Source organism: Asterias rubens, chromosome 1 (assembly GCF_902459465.1).
Source record: "Asterias rubens chromosome 1, eAstRub1.3, whole genome shotgun sequence".
NCBI lineage: Eukaryota > Metazoa > Echinodermata > Asteroidea > Forcipulatida > Asteriidae > Asterias > Asterias rubens.
Genome location: NC_047062.1, coordinates 31,452,850 through 31,477,305, shown reverse-complemented (window position 1 = coordinate 31,477,305; position 24,456 = coordinate 31,452,850). Strand labels below are relative to the sequence as shown.

At 39.5% G+C, this 24,456-nt stretch overlaps 1 protein-coding gene across 2 annotated transcripts; it reads right to left on the bottom strand.

Annotated features, from left to right (window-relative positions):
* Positions 1-2,591: 2,591 nt before the first annotated feature.
* LOC117292186 lies at positions 2,592-23,916 on the bottom strand. Of its 2 annotated transcripts, XM_033774150.1 has the most exons (14): positions 23,523-23,916; positions 22,684-22,811; positions 19,949-20,040; positions 16,577-16,775; positions 15,886-16,041; positions 15,332-15,415; positions 14,595-14,729; positions 13,480-13,678; positions 12,265-13,023; positions 11,233-11,474; positions 10,186-10,332; positions 8,736-8,888; positions 6,881-6,975; positions 3,746-3,848 (listed from the first exon to the last, which is right to left on the bottom strand). In XM_033774150.1, exons 1-14 carry the CDS (start codon positions 23,614-23,616, stop codon positions 3,830-3,832), a joined length of 2,502 nt encoding a protein of 833 aa, XP_033630041.1. In that variant the 5' UTR covers positions 23,617-23,916; the 3' UTR covers positions 3,746-3,829. The 2 variants fall into 2 exon arrangements, with proteins under 2 accessions (XP_033630033.1, XP_033630041.1); XM_033774142.1 differs by lacking the exon at positions 6,881-6,975 and having other exon boundaries at positions 2,592-3,848.
* Positions 23,917-24,456: the final 540 nt, after the last annotated feature.

Sequence of the window (24,456 nt, the reverse complement as noted above, 5' to 3'; positions counted from 1 at the left end):
ACTAAGTTTTGTTGTTTTGTTTACTTAAAATAGAGTGCATTGAGCCAAACATTTGTCGCCTGTTATGACAGGAATTGTCCAAAAAGAGCTTTCCAGCCTTTTTATGTTTCTTACAAAATAAACGTATTCTCCTGTTTTTAACTGATAAGATTTAAACAAAAACTAATCATAGGTGAAAAATAAGGCAATGCATTGATATTAATTTATATTTCTAATAATATAACAACTAGTGTACATATTATGAAAAAGCATAAGTATATAACTACTGCAATAATTGTTAACCTGTATAAACCAACAACTTTAAATTATTTTTAATGACAGCATATTTACAAATCTAGGAAAAATATAGTTTAGTACAAAATATATTCAATTTTATTTTTAATTTAATTTCTTTTTCTGCATAATTATTATCTTTGACTGATTTGGGGCCGAAATTAAATTGGTCCCAAATCGGTCAAAAGAACAAGTTTAACCCCCTTGCAGTTTTTTAAACAAAAAACTTTGGCTAAAAAGAGCCCATTTTAAAAAAATTGCCGAAAAATAAAATGGTCCCAAATCAGTCAAAAGAACAAGTTTAACCCCTTGCAGTTTTTTTAACAAAAAAATCTTGGCTCAAAAAGACCCTTTTTAAAAAATTGGCCGAAAAATGATACGACCCCAAATCAGTCAAAAGAACCAGTTTAACCCCTTGCAGTTTTTTTAACAAAAAATCCTGGCTCAAAAAGGCAAATTTTTAAAAATTGGCCGAAAAATAAAATGGTCCCAAATCAGTCAAAAGAACCAGTTTAACCCCTTGCAGTTTTTTAAACAAAAAACTCTGGCTAAAAAAGGCCCTTTTTAAAAAATTTTCCGAAAAATGAAATGGCCCAAAATCAGTCAAAAGAACAAGTTTAACCCCTTGCAGTTTTTTAAACCAAAAGTTCTGGCTCAAAAGAGCCCATTTTTAAAAATTGGCCGAAAAATAAAATCGTCCGAAATCAGTCAAAAGAACAAGTTTAACCCCTTGCAGTTTTTTTAACAAAAAAATCTTGGCTCAAAAAGACCCTTTTTTAAAAATTGGCCGAAAAATGATACGACCCCAAATCAGTCAAAAGAGCAAGTTTAACCCCTTGCAGTTTTTTTAACAAAAAATCCTGGCTCAAAAAGGCAAATTTTTAAAAATTGGCCGAAAAATAAATGGTCCCAAATCGGTCAAAAGAACAAGTTTAACCCCTTGCAGTTTTTTTAACAAAAAATCCTGGCTCAAAAAGGCAAATTTTAAAAAATTGGCCGAAAAATGATACGACCCCAAATCAGTCAAAAGAGCAAGCTTAACCCCTTGCAGTTTTTTTAACAAAAAAACTCTGGCTAAAAAAGGCCCTTTTTAAAAAATTGGCCGAAAAATGAAATGGCCCAAAATCAGTCAAAAGAACAAGTTTAACCCCTTGCAGTTTTTTAAACCAAAAGTTCTGGCTCAAAAGAGCCCATTTTTAAAAATTGGCCGAAAAATAAAATGGTCCGAAATCAGTCAAAAGAACAAGTTTAACCCCTTGCAGTTTTTTTCACAAAAAAATCTTGGCTCAAAAAGACCCTTTTTTAAAAATTGGCCGAAAAATGATACGACCCCAAATCAGTCGAAAGAACAAGTTTAACCCCTTGCAGTTTTTTTAACAAAAAATCCTGGCTCAAAAAAGGCAAATTTTAAAAAATTGGCCGAAAAATAAATTGGTCCCAAATCGGTCAAAAGAACAAGTTTAACCCCTTGCATTTTTTTAATCAAAAAACCCTGGCTAAAAAAGGCCCTTTTTTTAAAAATTGGCCGAAAAATAAATTGGTCCCAAATCAGTCAAAACAACAAGTTTAACCCCTTGCAGTTTTTTTAAACAAAAAGTGCTGGCTCAAAAGAGCCCATTTTAAAAAATTGGCCGAAAAATAAAATGGTCCGAAATCAGTCGAAAGAACAAGTTTAACCCCTTGCAGTTTTTTTAACAAAAAATCTTGGCTCAAAAAGACCCTTTTTTAAAAAATGGCCGAAAAATGAAATGGCCCCAAATAAGTCAAAAGAACAAGTTTAACCCCTTGCAGTTTTTTTAACAAAAAATCCTGGCTCAAAAGGGCCCATTTTTAAAAATTGGCCGAAAAATAAAATGGTCTCAAATAAGTCAAAAGAACAAGTTTTTTAAACCAAAAATCCTGGCTCAAAAAGGCCCATTTTTAAGAATTGGCCGAAAAATAAAATGGTCCCAAATCAGTCAAAAGAACAAGTTTAACCCCTTGCAGTTTTTTTAACTAAAAATTCTGGCTAAAATAGGCCCATTTTAAAAACCTGGCGGAAAAATAAAACGGTCTCAAATCAGTCAAGAGAACAAGTTTAACCCCTTGCAGTTTTTTTAAACTAAAAATTAATTATATTTCTTATAATTCAGCCATAAAACAATATATGAAAATTCAAAGTGCTTATCCGTCGCACAACTTTAGTGGTCAAAATCAGTTAATAAACTTTACAACAAATGTAGCTCTGCCTGGGTCCAAACATCAGACCATTAAGTATTTCTTTTTGCATTTATACTATTGGTCCATTTGGTCGGGAAGCACCTGGCCCTGTTTTGTGGGGGGGGGGGGGGCCACGAATGTTAGCTGCAATTTACAGGAATGCAATATGCATGTATCGACCATATATACACAAGCTTGTGCAAAGACACTGACAACTTTGCTACTGTGAAGGCCTTTCTTTCTTATGGGAACAGATCCTGCTAATAATCTACTGTGATACTTGTACTAGGTACTGCTATTTCCTTAACAACTAAAACATTAGTTGCAGGAGATAAATTATTTAATATTTTGGACATTGACTTGTTGATTGTGCGTATAGTATTTTGATGAATTTTGATAGTTTTTACTAAAAAACAAGTCTCTGGTATGCACTTCTAAAGTTTTGCCTACACTACAAAGAAAAATATCATCTTACAAACTTAGTTTCTAGTGATGCTACAAGCTGTATGCTTAATACATTAAAAGCAAAATATACAAAGCTGGTCTAATGATGCGCTAACAAAGTTTAGTGTCCATGAAAGTCCCTCTGAAGTTTGGACTTCAGTTGAACTTAATCTACACTTTTAGTTATTTATAACAGATTGTTTATATAAATTATTAACGTTCAATGAAAGCAATGATGTTTAGTACACTGAGAAAAAGAAATATTAATATTTTTTTTACAAAACAGCCACGAACCATTTCTTTTCATTGTCTACGGCCCAATTCACAGACGAGTATATATTTACAAACGCAAAAGAGAGAGTACTCCATAAATTAACTTGCATATTTTATTTCGTTTCCACGTTTACTACTGGTTTGATTACCTTCCGGTTTTTCTCCAGATGTACTTTGATTACGTCAGCGGCGTCGTTTCTATCCATGTATCGCAGATGATCTTCCAACTCCTTGATTGGTCGATCCATGATCTCAAATATCTTCAGTACCTCCATGGTGGGGTTAATTTGCATATCGAAGGAGTTAATCATGATGTCCATGCCGAGTTGACTGGCGAGCATACGCCAGTCTTTCCCGGTTTTCACCTTTGGATCAAGAAGGAGGAACAAGTCACGCTTCACGAGAAACGGAAGTTGGTTCTGCCCGAGGGAGCTGTTGTAAGGGAGATCGTCTGCGGGTTTGGTGCTGCGGCATGGTATGGAACGGGCGTGGCGGTGGTCACGTGATCTGTTTGCAATGAGACAAGGTTTCTCATTGGTCGGAGACAGGGGTGCCGATGAAACACGCGTCACAGCCTGGTGGCACCTCGTCGGAACAGCTTGAAGCGGAGACAATGGGGCTTGCATATAGGGCATCGGCGCTACCACTGAAAACTTTTTCTGGATAAAAGAGAAAGAGATAAAGCAACGATGATTTACAAGTTAAGGTTTAACCACACATGAAGAAAAGGTTCAGAATGTTTTCACCCTTGGTGAGTGGTGAAGTGATGAGGTTTATTAAGTGTGGCCTACTCTAGGTCGACACAAATACATTTTGGTTTCAGACAGGCAAACTTAACAAACATCTATATGGCTCAGCTCATGATAAGATTGACATCTGAAACAAAGGCGTCGTTTCCGAAACAGCAACAGTCAATCTATCGACTTCTAGCATGTCCAGTCGCTCCTTATTGTTTCAGACGTCAAACTTGTCATGTACTTAAATCAGAATTTGGTTTGGTGCGACTCTGGAGCACCTGTCTGAACCGGATGTTACTGTTATGACTTATTAAAGGCCATGTCAGACATGGTAACTTGGAGGCAATTACCAGCTGCAATGAGTGCACCAGGAACACTTTAGCAGTTTATGAAAAACTCTTTTAGCTGTAATTCACTTTCTCCAGGAAATAGTGAGAAAGCTAAAGATGAAACTAATGGCTGTTCTTATAAAAGATATTGCCTGGAACTGGTTGCCTGTAAATTGGCTTGTGTGACATGGCCTTCAGCGCATGGAGCAAGATTATATACTCTACAATTAAAATGGGAAACAGCTCATGGTGCAATTTTCTTGGTTTTACTCATTCATTCATTCATTAATTTGAGAGGTCGATCACAAAATCGCTCATGAATGTATTCATCCGAGGGGGTAGCGGATAAGCTAACCCTAACCGAACTCAAGCTCTGGAGTTTCTTTTCAGCAGAGTGTGGGTTCAAGTCCCAGTCTTGACACTTATGTCCTTGAGCAAGACACTTAACCATAAGCTTCTCTCCACCCAGTGGTAAATGGGTACCTGTGAGGGTAGATTTGGTTCTTGTGATTGATTAGCTTAGTGCGCTACATATTTTGCAGCACAGGCTGTTTGCTTTTAAAGCAGTGTCATAAATACGTTTATCTTCAAGTACGCGCTAATCCTCCAATCAGATTGGCAGAATGGAGTGGTGATAAAAACCTATACTGCACGGCTAATATCACTACCATGCGTATTGTGTGTTCTATGTCACGCGTCAAGTTTGCTTGAAGAGCCTTGTTGGATATGGGATGCAGAAGCACTATATTTTTCCGTATTCCACTCGCGCTTGTGTGATAACTTATAATAAATACGTGGAAACCAATGGTACTAACAAGTGTTAGGCTAAACAAGAGACTTGCACAGTCTACACAATGAACACAGCAATACATGGGGTATGTACAACATACAAAATGTTGAACAACAACATGGGACTAATTAATGAAGCTGTTTGCAACTGCTGTTGGATCACCCGCATTAACAAGCAATGAAGCAACAACTAATGCCACCAATGATTAATGACGCTCAAATGTAATCCCCAATTGCCTGTAAAGACGGCACACAAAAATTATCAAAAATCTATCTCTGGCCAGAGCTGGAAAATGTGTAAAAACAAAACATGTATCTACATGACACCATGAAGGTGATGACACTGGTGCATTATTGGTGCAAGCTGTAAATTGACAAAGACAATTTGGTGCTTTATTGGTCTAGCTTGATTTAAACTAAGTATATCCAGTGCATTATTGGTGCAAGCTGTAAATTGACTAAAGCAATTTGGTGCTTTATTGGTGCTTTTTTGGTGTCTATTGGCGGGTTTTGTAACGGTGCACTTTTGGTGCAGGCAACAAATACACCAAAAGTACACCAGAAATGCACTGAAAACCTGAGACTAGAGTTTGCTAAGGGTAGTGTGCACAAATTGTCTCTGCTATAAAAAACAGGTTATAAATTAGCTGTTCTAAAAATGTACTGGATATAACTGTCCCTACTTCATGTTACCAATTACAGATACGATATTCCACACTTACGATTATCAATCTCTTCTTTAAAGACTCAGCGCTGATTTTCTGTGCAAACATTTATAAATAGTATAAGAGAAGGAAGGACTTTGACATCATTCGGAAAAAAGATGTCCCAGCATTTAAGATCTTGCTCGAGAAGTGCAAAATTTAGCAATGCATGTGTAGGACTGCGCGTCAACAGCCACATCCGAGACGATTTGTGCAGACAAAGTATCAAAAAGGTAGCACGAATGCAACAGACCCCAAAACGATTTAAAAAGGAATCAAAGGTGAACGAATGTTGTTCTCCCAGAAAGTGTTGCATAATTTGTTAATGTTGTTCCGATTGGTTTGGCTTTTTGCAACCAAAAGGGTAGCAAAAGTCAAGATTTATAAAGAAAAACATAATAAGAAACCGCAAACAAGTTGTACGAGGCCCCATTGGCTTTGCCACTCTGTGCGGGACCTCCCGCTTGGGAACATGGCTCTCTGAAGCTTTCCGAGCTAGAAGGCCTTGACTGAAGGCTACACCACATGTTGTTACTTTTGCTGTTCACCAAGCCTGCACACTGGTATTCACTCAAACAGTAACTACACAGGTACTTTAAGTAGCAGTTCTCTGCATTAAGTGTTTGTCGTGCATTTCTAGATTCTGAATCAACATAGCAGTCTCTTGACAATGACTAGAGCAAGCTAGTCGAAACCTTGAGACCAACCCAAGAACTGACTCCGCGGTAGTACAGTTAATTACGATCCTATAAGCTAAAGTAGTAGTCCCAACCAATTTTCTATACCTTCTGCCCGGGTAGTAGTTAAAAACCAGGACAGTTCTTTTCAGAACTGAGAAGTCTCCCCAACATCCAATAAATCTACACCACAGTAATAGAATAGAGACAGACAGTTCTCTAAGAACAAACTCTAAGAACAAACAGTATGAAGCGCATTAATAGACGGGCATAATACACAGAGACTATATACAACCAGATGGTCTTTCACCAAAACGGGACCAGCCAAAAAAGGATAGCATTTTCATAAGCTGCGTTGTTAGTTGAAATCTTCAGGACCGAAAGGAATTTTTTTTCCTCCGACCAATGGCGTATTATTATACCTTTTGGCAACCCAGTCTGGCATGGTCACTTACGATCGAATACGGTTTCTCTTTACGGGCTTCCCACCAGCGGTCACTGCAGAACTACTTCTCCTGTAAATCACTAGCGAGGACTGTACTTTAATAAACTTAAACAATCATCGGGAAAGAATCAGTGGGTAGTAAGGATACAAATGGGTAAAGGCCCCTAAGTAGAAGTATTTACGTTGGAGTGAAATAAAGCGTTTCTGGCGTGATGTGGCCTAGTGTACCGAACCAAAGCTTTGGCAGCATTAGAGTGTGGGTTCAAATCCCTTCAACGAGATTTATGCCCTCGAGAAAGGCACTTAACCATACTTGCTTCATAAATTTTTGGGATGGTAGTGCATTCTGCTCTCCCAGCCAGGCTCCTAGTGGATGATACCCATGCCTACATCCTTAGGGACTGTGAAGGGGGTAACCCTGTTTCAGCCCCAGGAGTAGGTGGCTCCTAGTGGATGATACCCATGCCTACATCCTTACAGACTGTGAAGGGGGTAACCCTGTTTCAGTCCCAGGAGTAGGTGGCTCCTAGTGGATGATACCCATGCCTACATTCTTACAGACTGTGAAGGGGGTAACCCTGTTCCAGCCCCAGGAGTAAATGGCAATGTGCCTTGACTGGTGACAGTTGATTTGGGTCGACAGCCAAAATCAATTCATTGTAGCCCTCAACAATGGCCATTCGGCCTTTGATGTTAAGGGATTTCTCATTAAAAATAGAGGCAGAAGCTACCAGGCAATCTCCGTTGGTAAGACGTCTGCTCTAGATTGGCAAAGGTCATGGGTTCGAATCCCACTCGAGTTGTATGCCTAATATTTTCCACAGAACTCGGGAAAGCACTGAGTATACAGTGCTAACATACATTGGTGTAAGGGCAACCCCAAATAATTGTCTTGACTGTTTTACAAAGAGGACTAAGATACTGAAGGGATGGGTTCAGGTCCAACCCAAGTGTTCTTTCCTAACTTACATGTATTCTACAAACTACAGTTTCATTTAATATACGTGTAGGTAACAGCTGGTCTGGCCTCATTTTATAATTATTTGTTTTGGGATTTAATTGGGGATTTTAGGCCTACAGGTTTTGTTTTCTTGTAATGCTTTTCATTTTGCTGTTGAGGAATGCCAATTCATATTGCGCTATATAAATACTGTTTTATTATTATTAATATTACAGTTAACAAAATGACGAGCTTTGAGTCTGTTATGTTCATAGCCAAACACTTGCAGTAATTTGTGTCCAAATAATATTGTGAACAAAGCACAAAGTTCAAGCTTTTTTTTAAAGATGCAAGCACCATTTTGAACATATGTTTTTTTCACTGGTTTTTAGTCATGCTTCTTTAAATGAAAATGTAGGGGATTTTCAATATAAAAGTAGCTGTGGGTCTACAAGTTTTTACAAGTTTTTCTTGGAACAAACAGCCATGCGTTTTGCGCTAGAATGGCGAGCAGCAGGGGCTTGACGCGCCTGCAAGCCAAAATGCAATATGCCTGTTAATTTCATAACTATAATTTGGGGGGGGGGGCTTCAACGTGTTCGAGAAGCAGGCATGTAAGGGCGCCTTTCGCAGCCAGCAACATTAACCCATTATGACCACGGAGCACAGTCAAGATCAAAAGTGCTTGATTTTTCTCGAGGGAGGAAAACCAGATGGTCTGGAAAACCCTCGTGGCACAGCAGAGTTACTCACAACTCAACTCACATATGGCCCCGGCCAGGAATCGAACCGGGGTCACCTTGGTGTGAGGCGAGCGCTTTACGCACAAGCCAACCATGCCAAGATGGCGTTATTGCAACTTATCCATAGATTGCATCTCCACCGTGCAAAGTTTACAATCTGACATACATTACTCATTACTCACCTCGTTTGAGTAGTGTAGATTCATCTGAGTGAGTTTCTCTTGTTCCGTTGGGTGCCAGACACTGATACTGCACTGACCAACAGAGTCAGTCTTCACAACCTCCAGCATGTAACACATTAACAGCTTGTGCCATAACTCATGGGCACTCACTTTCTGTAAAATACAGAGGATCATAAAGGGTATGAAGACAACTTGGTGATATCTGGGTGATATATTTCATGATATAATTTGAGATAATTGGGTGAGTTGGTATTAACTGGGTGATATACATGTAGTTGGTGACAACTAGGTGGTATGGTTGGTTATATCTGCGTGCTGGGTGATATAGTTTGTGATAACTAGGTGGTATGGTTGGTTATATCTGCGTGCTGGGTGATATAGTTTGTGATAACTTGGTGGTATAGTTGGTTATATCTGCGTGCTGGGTGATATAGTTTGTGATAACTAGGTGGTATGGTTGGTTATATCTGCGTGCTGGGTGATATAGTTTGTGATAACTTGGTGGTATGGTTGGTTATATCTGCGTGCTGGGTGATATAGTTTGTGATAACTTGGTGGTATAGTTGGTTATATCTGCGTGCTGGGTGATATAGTTTGTGATAACTAGGTGGTATGGTTGGTTATATCTGTGTGCTGGGTGATATAGTTTGTGATAACTACATGTAGGTGGTATAGTTGGTTATATCTGCGTGCTGGGTGATATAGTTTGTGATAACTAGGTGGTATGGTTGGTAATATCTGGGTGACATACACTGTAGTTGGTGATAACTTGGTAGTAGTATAGTCTGATAGTTGGTTATATCTGGGTGATTTGGTAATATCTGGGTGATATACACTATAGTTGGTGATAACTTGGTAGTATAGTTGGTTATATCTGCATGATACAGTAAGTGATATCTGGGTGATAACACCCATTTCAGACAGGCACACCAGAGTCTTGCGGAACCAAATTCCGAATTAAGTGTATGAAAAGTTCGAAGTCTTAAACAGTTAGGAGTTACTGGGCGCGCTAGAAGTCGAAAGATCGACTGTTGCAGTCGTTCGGAACTACTCTGGAGTGACTTGGTTTCAAATGTCAATCTTGTCAAGAGCTGATCTAATGTAAATGGTTTGCCCGTCTGAAACAAAAATTTATTTGGGTCGACCTAGAGTCGCTCTTGGCTTGGCGCCACTCAAACGCACCTGTCTTAAACGGGTGTATGTTTTAGTAGATGTTAACTTCGCATAATTTTAGTTCTTTTGTATTTCTTGGGGATCATTTGTCTGTCTACAGACTGCAAATTTTGCGTGTAAAGATAGGATGCTTGTCATCATTTAAGCTGCGCAAAGCAAAGTAACTGACTCCAAAAACAGCGCAATCAAGATTTCTCGGTGGTGATGATGTCAGTTGATGATCTTGGAATGCCTTCCGACAATTTTATGGACAATTTTTGGGAGAAAGAATGATTACCATTGGTTCATCAGAGCCCAAGTACATATGCATTCCTTCAAAGTCAGTCAGCTTCAAGAGAATGTCATCTTGAGAGTAGGGCAGGAAGAACGAGCCTGAAATGTCACAAAGACGCCCGCTGTAGGAATTCTCACGTCTCTGGATCTCCTGAAATACAAAGAAAAAGAACCTGTCATTATTATACACAGACAACAATAACAACAAATACATGTACATACATGTTCTGAATTAATGCCACAGTCAAAATCAATTTGTTTTTGTTTTTTGTGCCGGGTATCGAATGTTTTGGCAAACTGGACACTGAACACAAATAATGTTGTGTCACTCCTAGCACAATAATATTAATATAAGTGGCTTCTTAAAGTCTGCATATCCATCACTCAGTGACACTCTAGGCGTTTTAACAGTATTTTCCTGCAAGGTACATGTATGTGGGGCAACATTTGAACTATGAAACCTACTCCTTTTACTTAGCACCATGTAATGGTTTACAAGTTGCTGTGGCAATATGCAGCCAATTAAACCAGGAACACCGGGGAACCCCTTCTCTTTATGATAAGTGCACTGGGTTCTTTTTAGTACTTTACACAACACGAGGGACCATTGACTTCATGTCCCATGTAAAGAACGAAGCAATGGTTAAGTGTCTTGCTTAACGGCACATGTGTCACGCCTGGGACTCGAACCCACACTCTGCTGATCAGAAACACCAGAGTTTGAACCCAGTGCTCTTAACGCCGCGGCCATGACACTGTACAAGCCTCAGATCATAACAAATTTGCATTATTAATTTTGTTTGTTTTTGTTTTTACCCATACACCGATGTGTGTTAGCACTGTATACTCAGTACTTTCCCGAGTCCTTTGAAAAAATATCACAGGCATATTTACTCGGGTGGGATTTGAACCCATGACCCTTGCAATTCTAGAGCAGTGTCTTTAATTACCAACTAGACTACCTAGATTGCCCGGCAGCTAGAGGCAGTTCGAATCCTATGTTTTGGCAGTGGGTACCGCAACGATATAATAGATGCATTATCTGACTTACATGAAGAGCATCATCACTACCATTGTCATCAAAGAAGTAGACCCTGACGACTAAGTGGTCTTCCTCCTGCTCTCTGGACATATAGGTCATACATCTCACCATCTTCCCAAGGACACTCCCCTGAGGGAACATGACGCAGAAACAGCCAGTTTTAGTTGTTGAGACGATGACGTTACGATCGGTAGCCCTGCAAGAGAGGCTGGATCCACCACTCTCAACTGCCTCCCACTTGGAGAACTTTCCTAAAAAAGTAAAAATAAAATAAAAATTGAACCACAAGGGAAACTGACTGGGTAAACCTTAATACATTTGCGTTGAACAAAGACAAAACAACTAGGGCAGGACCGTTTCAGACAGGTGTTCTACAGTCGTGCCAAACTAAATTATTGAAATGAAAAGTGCATGAAAAGTTTGACGTCTGAAACAGTTAGGAGCTAGAAGTCGAAACATCGACTGTTGCAGACATTCAGAATGACTCAGGAACACCTTGGTTTCAGACGTCCATCTTGTCATGAGCCGCACCTAATGTAAATGTTATGTTAAGTTCGCCTGTCTAAAACCAAAATTTAATTGAATCGACCCAGAGTCGCTCCTAATTTATTTGGTTCGGCGCGACTCTGGAGCACTTGTCTGAACCGGGTGTAACTAAGCTATGTAGCCCTATATTGACAGTCTTTGCAGGTTACTCCCCCAGCTCTTGCTGGTACCTATTTGGTCTCCTGGGTGAAGAGAAGCAATTATGACAAAGTGTCTTGCTCAAGGACACAAGTGTCGCGACTGACCAGGCCAGGATTTGAACCCATATTCTGTAAATAACAGAACTTATGAGTCCATTGCCCTGGACTGTTTAGCCATGACACTCAAAGACTAGCCTTGTCCCAAGGCTCTTTACGCAAGCACCTCGCTCTGAATTCACCAGGTAGCATAAATCACACAATGGACGACGAACTGCACGTATTACTTGATATACAGATAAAAAAAAAACCAAGGGAATTTGAGCAAATTGATAGTTTGACAGTCCTTAAGATTTACCCGGTTCTTTAGCGAGATGCCAGACTTTAGGTGCACTTGTTTTCACATCCTTCAGAATGGCACTATGCTGTACCTCCAGCTGGAATGGCTGTATCATCTTCACATTCCTAGGCATGCTGCAGCAACTCACAACGGGACACACTGCGACGTATCCCTCCGAATTCGGGAGCGTCGGCAAGGTGTTCCAGACCAAACTTACACACATGGTGCAACTGTTGGATTGCGATAGCGCCCCCGGGGGAACCTTTAGATGCGTGGAGAGCTGCTTGGTTGTCATACCGATCATATCAACCGTCCGCATCATGACGACACTCTCGCCTTCCATTTCAATGTAGTGAGGTTCGGTGTTTTCCTCTTCGTCTTCTTCGGAGCTCTCCTCGGAGTCTGAATCGGGCGGAATAAACTCGAGGTAGTCATCCTCAATCACCTCAATGGCAGGCTGTTTGATCAGCTCCGCCCCGGGTTGGTAGCGGCCGTGCGGGTGATGTCCCGGTCCTTGCCGATGATGGTAGTCCTTCAGAGTCTCTGCGGGTCGGGGCCTCGTGCTGGGCCGGACTCCGCTGAAGGGTGAGGAGAGTTTCAAACTTTCATCGTTATCCACCGACTCCACTTTGTCAACAATGGGGGTGCTCTTCAGCGCGGGATCGGATAGGAATTTACTTGGTGCTGCTTTGGGTTTGTCTTGCTGCGGCACAGCTGGTATTTGCATGGTGGGTTTTCTGGGAGCTGAAGGCGATGCACAAGGTTTATGATGATGACCTGTGTTTTGTCCAGGAAAAAGAAGGGAAAAAAACCAAAACAATTATTCACCAGAAACGATATTCTTGATTCACATTAAAGACGATGTATACCTTTGGCTTTTGGGAACCATTCAATTGTTTTAATCCTACATGAATGTAGATGCAAACACTAAACAAAACTGTGAAAATTTCAATTCAAAAGGTGGTAAATTTTCGCAGTGTGTGCTTCTCAAATTTTAATTTCAGGGGATAAAAACATATTTTTACATAACCACATATATTACTTCAAAGTGAAACGTTTCTCGAAATGCTTTATACTATCGAAAGCGGCTGTAGGCCTCTAACCATTTTACTTTTAAGAGTAAGTACCAAACGTATACCTTCCCTACAAGTAAGGGTTGTCTGTAATTGGCCCAAAAGAAGAAGAAAAATTGGGGGGGAAAAACAACAGAAGTGACGTTTTCAGAAATCTTACCTCCGCTGGCTTTGTTGCAGGCAGAGTGTATGGCTTGAAACCATGCTTTCCTTTCATGGTCATTTTCAGCGATGAAATGATAAGTGCGGCCGGGTGTCTTGAGGAAGAAGTGATAACCACGATTCTCAGGGTCTAGCTGTCCATTCATGATGAGAGAGTAACCCGCTTTCATTGGGATGGTACCCTTGGGATTAGCATCCTGATCAAGTAAGAAATGAGTAAAGGTCAAACTTTCATCATAATAATAGTAACAATTCAATTCAAGAATACATTTATTTCCGTACTCTCATAAAAGAAAAACGACAGTTACATGTATTCTGGAGTAAGCAAAACATATCATTAAGTAACAGCAAAAATAATATAGGGTACGTTCGATAAGCTTCCCCGTGTCGACCCCGGTCTGCCCCCGTTCGTTCCAATACAGCTTAGACGTTATTCCAGAGGCTCACCCGGGTCAGCCCCCAGTGCCCTGCTTGTGGAACGGGTCACTTGGGGCTATCCCGAGGTGCATTCAGACGTCCCCACAAGAGGGCGAGTGTGATCGTTCGATTAGCTCTTGTCAGGGGGCTCTGATCAAACGCACCCATAGGATTTGAGGCATTGCATGGTGAGGTATCAGTATATATTTGGTTTGCGGTAACCCAGGTGTCTATCAACTTGCAAGGTAGAGTTTGTTCTTCAGAGAACTGTCTTGCTATATTATATTCTACTACCACGGAGCAGAATTATAGGACTGTTCGTGAGACTTCTCAGTTCTTAAAAGAACTGTCCTGCTTTTTAACTACTCCGTGGGCGGAAGCTATAAAAAATTGGCTGGGACTGCAACTTTAGTGACCGTTATTAACTGCAATACAGCGAGGTGAGTTCTTAAATTTGTCTCAACGTTTCGACTAGCTTGCTCTAGGCATCGTGAGAAGACAAGGAAGGAAGTTTTCAGTTTCAATGTGACATTGGCAACAATTCGGCGCTTGCACGTAAGCGGGGAATCATGCTCGTAAGCGCAGAATGTAGACAGAGTCTTGAAATTCGGCTCTGGAGACAAATCAGCCGAAACATCATTGACTGAAGATACCACTCAAAAATAGAAGAAGAAGCAATAAGTGATTGGAACTAACCAGAGGATCTTTGAAGTACATGAGACACAGAGGGTCCAGAACCATCCAGCGTTTTCGAAAGGCTTCCTTGCCCTTTGCCCCTGTTTTCAAAAGGTAGCCTTCCTTCAAGATGTCATACCGCAAAATACGGGAAATCTACAGACAATAATAACAATAATATTAATAATACTGATGATAATAATAATAACTATAGTTCTTATATACAGCGCCGTTTACAACAACGTACCAATGCCCTTTATTAGTGTTCTGTTGACTTCACCAAACTCTTCCTAACTTAGGAGTAATCTTAGGGCTAAGGACGAGTTAAGTTCCCAATCCATAGACGTTAGGACGTATTGAACCCATCCTTAGATAGGACGAGTTACTTGTCCTAACTCGAGATAGGATTAATCCTAGCCTTTCATGAAATCGGCAGCAGATGTCATGGCCAGGATGTGAACCGACACCCAATGACCCAACCAACACCAGGGCCCAATTGCATAAAGCCTGTAAGCACAAAAACCTGCTTAGCACCGGAAAATCTTGCTTAGCAAAAACAGTTTAACAGCCAATATTCCATACAATTTACTTTGTTGTGACTGGTGCCCCACTCATTTTTTGCTTAGCAAAGAAAATTGTTAAGCAGTATTTTTCTGCTAAACAGCTTTATAAAATTGGGCCCAGAACTTTTTGAGTTCATTGCTAAAACTTCTCCTTTTAGTAAAACCCACCACAGCCGAAACACTGAAAATACTCACAATTTCTTCATCTTTTTCTACACGTGTCTCTTTCTTGATTCTAAACTTGAGGCATCGTACAGCTTGGTACCATTCAACCATATCCTGCAAACAGTCATGAATAAACATAAGCTTAATACATATTCATAAGGTTGTTAATATGCTAATGAGAAGTCTCACATAAAACCAGGGATGAGATTCTGAAAAAGAAATGTCTACACGTGTCTCTTTCTTGATTCTAAACTTCAGGCATCGGACAGCTTGGTACCATTTAACCATATCCTGCAAACAGTCATGAATAATCATAAGCTATGCATATTATATGGAAAGGTTTGCGGTAACACCATGTAATGACTATCTCTTGAGTTGGGGTGGTACTGAAAAGAACCGTTGGTTTCAACTTGACGTATCAAACAGTATGCTCTGATCGTCTTCTTTCCATCGTTTTTCCACCATGCAAATCCTACTTAAATACATATTCATGTTACAAAGAGTAGCCATCTGTTTTTGGATTTGCATATAATGGCTTTCCATAGTTTTCCAACCTGCTCGTCGGGGGAAATGTTGGTAGTTACCTTAGCCAGCTCAGCGTAGAGATAAATCAGCCGAGTATTTTGACCCTTTGTCTCAGGGAAGATGAGTTGCAGACCATTGGGATGGCCAATCTTCTCCTCCGAGGCCAGTACCATGTTCATCTGGAAGAGCGATATCTCACCACGCAAATTCTGCTCCTGTAAATCAACCAAAAAGGAGAAGATGAAATAATGACAACAATTAATGCAATCAGCCGTCGATTTCACCAAACTCTTTAACTTAGGATTAAATCTTAAGATTTAGGATGAGTTAAGTTTCATAAGTTGAACCCCTCCTCAGTTAGGACGAGTTCCTCGTCCTAACTCGAGATAGGATTAGGATTTGAGGTATTGCATGGTGAGGTATCAATATATATTTGGTTTGCGGTAACACCATGTGTGTGTATCTACTTGCCAGGTAGAGTTTGTTCTTAGAGAACTGTCTTTCTTTATTTTAGTACTACCGCGGAGTAGATTTATCAGATGTTCTGGAGACTTCTCAGTTCTTAAAAGAACTGTCCTGCTTTTTTAACTATTACCCGGGCGGAAGGTATAGAAAATTGGCTGGGACTACTACTTTAGCTTATAGGATCGTAATTTAAGAAAGACAGTTCTCTAAGAACAAACTCTACCTGGCCAGTAGATACACACATGGTGTTACCACAAACCAAGTATATACATATTGTACACTTACATTTGCGTCTGTGTAGTAGCGAAGCTTCCCTTTTCCGGAGGAGTCCAATACAAACCAACGTCTCAAGAACAGACCGCCATCTCGTCCACGTTTCCACAAATACCCGCATTTTTTACCAAGGGTATAATTGGGGAGATTGTCTGGAGATGAAAACTCACGACGGATGTACTTAGCTATGATCCATTGCCGACGGAAATTCCTGTACAAATGTGAAGAAAGTCACTTATTTGTTCGTCTGTTTTATTTCCATTTGTACAATAATAAAATTACAGGAATATTGATTACAAGTAAATAAACAAAACTATAAATACTTTGTACAAATGGGTGTTACAAACAGAGGAGGTCCCTCCTGGATTTGGAGCACTGAAACTGCTGTAAAATGCTGCACTGGTTCAACAAATAAGGCCAAATAAAAAAAAATACCAGTTGATCGTCCCCGCCCGCATCTTTTTGGGGGGCCGCATCCTTTTTTTACTACTTGTTATTCATTTTTATTTTTTTATTTTATTTATCACGTGTAACCATCTGTTTCATAAACATTATAAGCGAACCCTACACCAGCGAATTTTTTTCGTGTAATCCGACCCTGTTTAATAGTGTTAACACAGGTCCTCATGCAACAAATTGGTGGCCTGTTTGATTTAAAATACTAAGCGGCCATCTTGAAAAAAATAGTTAATAGTAAATAGTAAGGCCCTCATCCTCCTCTTTTTTGAAAAACCTGGACGATCAACTGGTATTTTTTTATATTTTTTGTTAGAGAAGGTATGAAACGTATTGGATAAGTAAGGTTTTAAGGTAACTTGCATTTAAAAATTTAACAAAGGATGTCACTTTTTCATAAAATAACTTGGAGTTATAAACCACAAGGGAAACTGACTTGGTAAAGTTAAACAAAGACAAATTAACTAGTGCGTAATTTGAACCAACAACCTCCAGTTTAACGTGCTGCTACCAACTGAGCTATCAAGCCCTATGTTGGCGGTCTCCCGCTTCTGTCATGCCTGAGTCATGCGTTTTTTGTAGTACAATTAGAACCCAGTGCACTTATCGTAAAGAAAAGGGGTTCGCCCCAGTGTTCCTGGTTTGATTGGCAGGATATTGCACCACAGACACCAATGGAAATAAGCTTTAGATAATTGGGTTTATTGTGTTATCCTTGAATATTTTTGTGCTGTATTTTTATCTTAGGTTATAATTTGGTTTTATCTTATTTCATCGTCTTTTCAACCGTTGCCGTGTACGTATTTTTGACATGTTTTGATCCAAACAAATTCAAATCAAATCAAATCAGAGCACATTGTACATGGAGCTACGTAAAAAAAAATTAGGTTTTATAATTTAAAAACGTAGCTCCACATACCTTGCTAGAAAAAATACTGCACTTGATATCCGGTGTGAGCGCTATATTACAACTCAGTATTATTATTACAATGTATTAAGAATAACAACCATTGTGAAAGGTAAATTTTGTCCCTGTCATATCACAAACAGGAAGCTTAAAGGTCAAACTCTGGGTTTTTTTCTTTTCCACTTCTACATATGTTTCCTCTTTGTGTAATCGGTACAAACTAAAGGCTACAAATGGACACATACAGAGTATCTCTAACTGGTACTATGACTTGCTTTAAAGGCAGTGGACACTATTGGTAATTACTAAGCATAATTGTAAGCATAAAACCTTGGTAATGAGTAATGGGGAGCTGTTGATAGTATAAAACATTGTGAGAAACGGATCCCTCTGAAGTAGCGTAGTTTTCGAGTAAGAAGCAATTTTCCACGAATTTGATTTCGAGACCTCAGGTTTAGAATTTGAGGTCCCGAAATCAAGCATCTGAAAGCACACAACTTTGTGTGACAAGGGTGTTTTTTCTTTCATCATTATCTCACAACATCGACAAAAAATGGAGCTCAAATTTTCACAGGTTTGTTATTTTATGCATAAATATAGTGTCCAGTGTCTTTAAAAATTTAATAACTTAGGGTTGAACAAAGACAAATTGACAAGAGCATGCAGGACTTGAACCTGAAAATACATAAACGAGATTATAACTGTAATAAAAAGGCTCGACCTTCTAAATCTAACGCAGTCATTAATAGAAAGAGAAACAATAATAATAATAATCAACACGAAACTGGCATGATCACAATTTGACTGAATTTATGACGTTACGAGGCATTCTTCAATTTGGCGCTTGCACGAAAGCGGGAATCGAGATCGTAAGCGCAGAATTTGGCTGTAAGCAAAGCCATGAAATTGGGCCCAGTATTCTCACTTGGTGTATCCTAACATAAGCATAAAATGACAGATCTGTGTAAACTTGAGTTAAAGGCAGTGGACACTATTGGTAATTGTCAAAGACTAGCCTTCACAGTTGGTGTATCTCAACATATGCATAAAATAACAAACCTGTGAAAATTTGAGCTCAATCGGTACCAAGTTGCGAGATAATAATGAAAGAAAAATAACCCTTGTCACACGAAGTTGTGTGCGTTTAGATGGTTGATTTCGAGACCTCAAGTTCTAAATCTGAGGTCTCGAAATCAAATTCGTGGAAAATTACTTCTTTCTCGAAAACTATGGCACTTCAGAGGGAGCTGTTTCTCACAATGTTTTATACCATCAACCTCTCCCCATTACTCGTCACCAAGAAAGGTTTTATGCCAATAATTATTTTGAGTAATTACCAGTAGTGTCCACTGCCTTTAAATTGGTCATCAAAGCTGCAAGAAAATAATGAAAGAAAAAACACCCTTGTTGCAGAAACTTGGGTGCTTTCAGATGCCTGAAAAGGGCTTCACGGGTAGAGAAAGTAACAAGCTTTCATTTGAGCCATTGCTCGAAAAAGTCCGATAATTATTAGTAGCAGTGAAATAAAGTGCTCAAAATTAGTTTTCGTCGGGATCCCGACAATATATCACGTGACCAATTCTTATGTGTTTTAAAAGAAACGTTTTAAATTTTTGTCATGGTTCGTGACCATTGAAAGTAAAAGTTTTTTTTTTGGGGGGGGGGGGGCCAAAAATCTGACATAGCATCTTTAATTGTTTTCACAATAAACACAAAATAGAAACAGAAACTAGTACACCCTACAGTCTGGAAAAGAAACAAAATTATCAACAGTGTGGCTGACTCTATATAGAAACCAACCTCTTCTGCTGTGACACGAACTTGCCTTGATGGGATTTGTTTGGAAAAAAACGTTGCAAAGCATCCTATAATTATACATGTTGGACAATATGAATTTCTGGCAGTACACATATATACATGTAATGGCAAAACAAAAGTTGACATGTGACGTTTGTTCCACTAATCAAATAACAAGGATACATGTGGTTCAGGGGTTTATAAATATAATTAAAATTTCTTACACATCAAAGCAGCGTGTAGGTTTCTTGAAGGCGGGAGAAAGTGAATTCTCATATATCTCCTTGGAGACGTTGTTGTTGGTTGATGCCATATTCTATCAAGAAAAAGAAGAACAAAATTAGTTGAATGTTTTGAATTGCTAGTCAAATGCGAGAGAAAAGAGTCACATGTTCAGCTTTTGACTGAAGCAAAAAGTAATAAATTCTGAGCAAGACCTAGACCTTGTCGCCTCACAGCCGAAAGCACTTATAAGACATAGAAACAGTCAGCTCAGAGAGGATAGGAATTATCTAGAAAGACCCAGTCGGCTCAGAGCACAAGGGACTTTAAGGACCTAGAAAGACCCAGTCGACTCAGAGCAGAAAGGACTAACTTAGAAAGACCTCAAGTCAGCGCAGAGCGGAAAGGAGGTCCTAGAAAGACCCAGTCGGCTCAGAGCAAAAAGGACTAACTTAGAAAGACCTCAAGTCATCTCAGAGCAGAAATGAGGTCCTAGAAAGACCTAGTCGACTCAGAGCAGATAGGATTTTTAAGACATAGAAAGGCCCAGTCGACTCAGAGCAGATAGGATTTTTAAGACATAGAAAGACCCATTCGGCTCAGAGCAGATAGGGTTTTTAAGACATAGAAAGACCCAGTCGGCTCAGAGCAGGAAGGACTTAAACAATCTAGAAAGACCCAGTCAGCTCAGAGCAGAAAGGACTTTAAGGTCCTAGAAAGACCCAGTCAGCTCAGAGCAGAAAGGACTTTAAGGTCCTAGAAAGACCCAGTCAGCTCAGAGCAGAAAGAACTTAGCCCCCCTCCCTCCCCCTATAAGACCAAGAAACACAGCTCAGAGTAGAAAGGACTAATTTAGAAAGACCTAGTCAGCTCAGAGCAAAAGGGACGTTAAGGACCTAGAAAGACTCAGTCGACTTGGAGCGAAAAGGACAAGACCTAGAAACTGCCAGCTCGAAGCAAAAAGGACTAACTTAGAAAGACCCGAATCGACTCAGAGCAGAAAGGAATTTTAAGACCTAGAAAGGCCCAGTTGACTCAGAGCAAAAGGACTATGTATTGATGAAATCCATGCCACCTGTTTTTCAAATGAAACTTTCACAGGTGACTTTTTTTGTATTTGTCTTGAAAATTTTGCCAATAAATAAGAGCTGCATTGACAAAAATCAAAAAAATTGTAAAAAAACACACACTGAAATTACTAGTCTAGTTGGATCAAAACTAATTATTTTAGTTATTATTAAAACTATAGCATTTCCTAAACAATTTTTTTTCAAAGAAAGTAGTCCACATAACCATGGTTAAACCATGGAGGTAGAAATAGAACCACATGTAAGCCACTTGTGTATGTGTGCAAATCTGCAATCATTTGTTTGCTCAATCGCACCAGTGTTGCGCCCAACCCTTACATTTTATTTTAGACCAGCACTCGACCTCGATCCAGAATACTTCACAAAGGGACATATTGTTGCATCGACCGTCATAATTTTTGATTCACAGACTCTTAACAATTGCCTTTCACAATTTATGTCCCCCGTATTACTGAACTCGAACTCCAGACTGCTGCGAGAGGATCGTCAACAAAACCTGCTAAACAATTACAGCTTGAAATATTACCCTATCAGACAAGTGCCAACCAATGAAAGTACCAAAAGAAAAAAAGAGAGGGGAGTTTTGTTTATTCTATAGGCAGCATCCAGGGGTTAAAGCTACAAAGAATGAGGTTCAAGGTAGCATGTCTACCAAGTCACAATTGGTTTTCAAAGGTCTTCATACTATGTGGATACATGATTAATCCATTGAAATGTTCTGTTTGGATTGGCTACACACAGATGCACAAATAGGCTATAATACTGAAAACCAGAATTTAAGGGAAAACTTCCCAGGTATGCCCCCTAGTCTCTCACCAGGCAGGGATCCAATAATGGGGAGTGTTCTTCCTTAACAGCAATAATGTTTAACTAGATTCTCAGCATTTTACAATTGCTGTATCAATGCGGTTTAGATATTTGTACACTGGGGTGGTTTTGATAAAGAGCTAAGACTAGTCTTATCTCCAGTTAGGACGATTACTTAGGACTAGCCTAAAGGCGGTGGAGACTAGCCTTCACAGTTGGTGTATCTCAACATGCGCAAAAAATAACAAACCTGTGAAAATTTGAGCTCAATCGGTCATCGAACTTGCGAGATAATCATGAAAAAAAAAAACACCCTTGTCAAACGAAGTTGTGTGCGTTTAGATGGTTGATTTCGAGACCTCTAGTTCTTAATCTGAGGTCTCGAAATCAAATTCTTGGAAAATTACTCCTTTCTCGAAAACTATGGCACTTCAGAGGGAGCCATTTCTCACAATGTTTTATACCATCAACCTCTCCCCATAACTCATCACCAAATATGCTAATAATTATTTTGAGTAATTGCCAATAGCCTGGTAATCCAAAGTTACCATGGAGAACAGAGAGTATTTTTATGTTTTTTTTACTTTTTGATGATCTTCCCATCAAGGGAACTCGGCAAACCCCCCAAAGTGGGGGGGGGGGGGATATAAACACTGCTGTTAAACATTGGTTTAACGTCTATGATTTTAATAGAATAAATGTTGTCGCCTAAAGTTACCATAGTCATTGTGAAATCGGCGTCAGCTGAGGCATTAGAACCTACAACTTTACAACCTTGTGATTGCAAGTTATGCAGTCTAACCACTTTGCGGGGGTGGGGGGGGGGGGTATTTTTTACCTACCTGGTAGCTTTCCTCTGTCCAGTCTTGGCATATGACAGATTTGAACTTGGATTTGGTCAGCAGTTGATGCATGCTCATGCACTCCTCGCACACCATGATTCCAAGTTCTTCGCATGCCCAAATTGCATCTGCAATCAACAAGTGATTTGATAAAAACAACGTCATAAAGAATAGTTAAATTTGCATCATGGATAAAGCATAATAAATTTGGTTTTACACTTACACAAACCACTGTACACGCAAAACATGTAATTTCTTGAACATTGTTTTGCAGAACCTGCTGCTAAAATATAGGATTCAAACTGTCTCTACCAGAAGTGTCCAGGGTACAAAGTGGCAAAGGTAAAAAGTGTCCGACTTCCGCTAGGCCTACATCAGCTAACCCCAATAGGCCTGATAGTGATACTTCACAGAGGCAACAGTCAATCGCTTTCATACCCACTGGTCATTGCCTTGGTTCCCTTGAAGTGCTCCAGTAGAAATGTACTTAAAAACATGGCTTAAAAGTAAAAGTAAACTTTCCAACAGTGGGCTTAAAAAGCCTTAGGCCTAGTAACGGAGGAGTCCAACCTAGGCTACCTTAGGCCCTTTACATTTTAAAACAGTTTTTAAATTATTCATTTTTCTCCTTCCGCATCAATAAAAAAGATGGATAACTTTCCGTATGGCGCAACCACTTTTTCACTCATTTTTACAAAAAGGGATATATCAATCAGGTAAATTAGATACTATATTATTTTATTTCGAAGTTGGCCATCCCTATTCCCATGCTCCTCTATTGATCTGCAAGGAGTACTAAGAAAGTTGAAAAAACCTTGTTAAAAACCACGCTCTCTTACCTGGAAAACCGCAGTGTGGGCAGTCGCAATCTTGGCAATCAGCACATCGATCATTCCCCGGCAGTTCTCGTAACCTCTGCGCGTTGACTGTCATCGTTAAATAGAAGTTTATTTCGAATAAGACAACTTTATTACAGTACAATTACAAAATGTTTGTCCACTTGACTTTACAAAACGAACAAAATGTGACAGAGCAAAAGTTTCTGGTGTCTCCCAAATGTGTCGATCCCAGTCCGTTAAAATTCTCCAGATTCCTTCATAAACAACACTGACTTATTAAATCCACACTCTTTATTATGTCCGCTCTGGTCTGGATCCGCTTTTATATTAAAAATGGATTTGATGACATATAGATCGAGTATGGCCACCAAATGTTCGTGACCTACCACACCAGTTAAACATCATTTCCGGGTGCTGAAACAAAAAGAACGACGGCTGTTGCAGGTGTAGTTGTTTTTTGCGGAATGTCAAGGCAACAATTTTAATGCTTCTGTTTTCTGTTTTCCTTTTTATTTTGCGGTCAGAAACTCATGTACTGTCTCTTTATTTTTGTTTACTTCGTCAAAAGGTCTTAGCCACATCCAATATATGGTTCTCTAAAGGAAATATAATGCAGGGAAAAAAATTTGTTTGAAAATCAGTACATGAAATACAATGGTGATGAATAATTAATGACGTCACCTGGCGGAATACAAACTTTACATGGAATCACCGCCGTGGGACGATAAAAGGGGAATCCCCGTTGCCCATTTAAAAAAACATCTTGTTTCTTCGACCTTATACTGGGTAATTTCAGGCTTACCGGTATTCCAACTGGGCCATGTTTTCCACAATTTTTTTTATCAATTCCATATGTAGAATGATTTCATTTCCTGGAATGAAGCAATGAATTGTGTGCAAAGTGTACACAAAAAAAAATAGTGATTTAAATCTA

Excerpts from the sequence above, each read along its gene's own strand:
- LOC117292186 (XM_033774142.1), bottom strand. The coding sequence starts at position 23,616 with ATGACAGTCAACGCGCAGAGGTTACGAGAACTGCCGGGGAATGATCGA. Across the intron at positions 16,776-19,948 it reads CCTACACGCTGCTTTGATGT|GAATTTCCGTCGGCAATGGA; the intron begins GTAAGAAATTTT and ends ACATTTGTACAG. Across the intron at positions 13,679-14,594 it reads TGTACTTCAAAGATCCTCTG|GATGCTAATCCCAAGGGTAC; the intron begins GTTAGTTCCAAT and ends TTACTTGATCAG.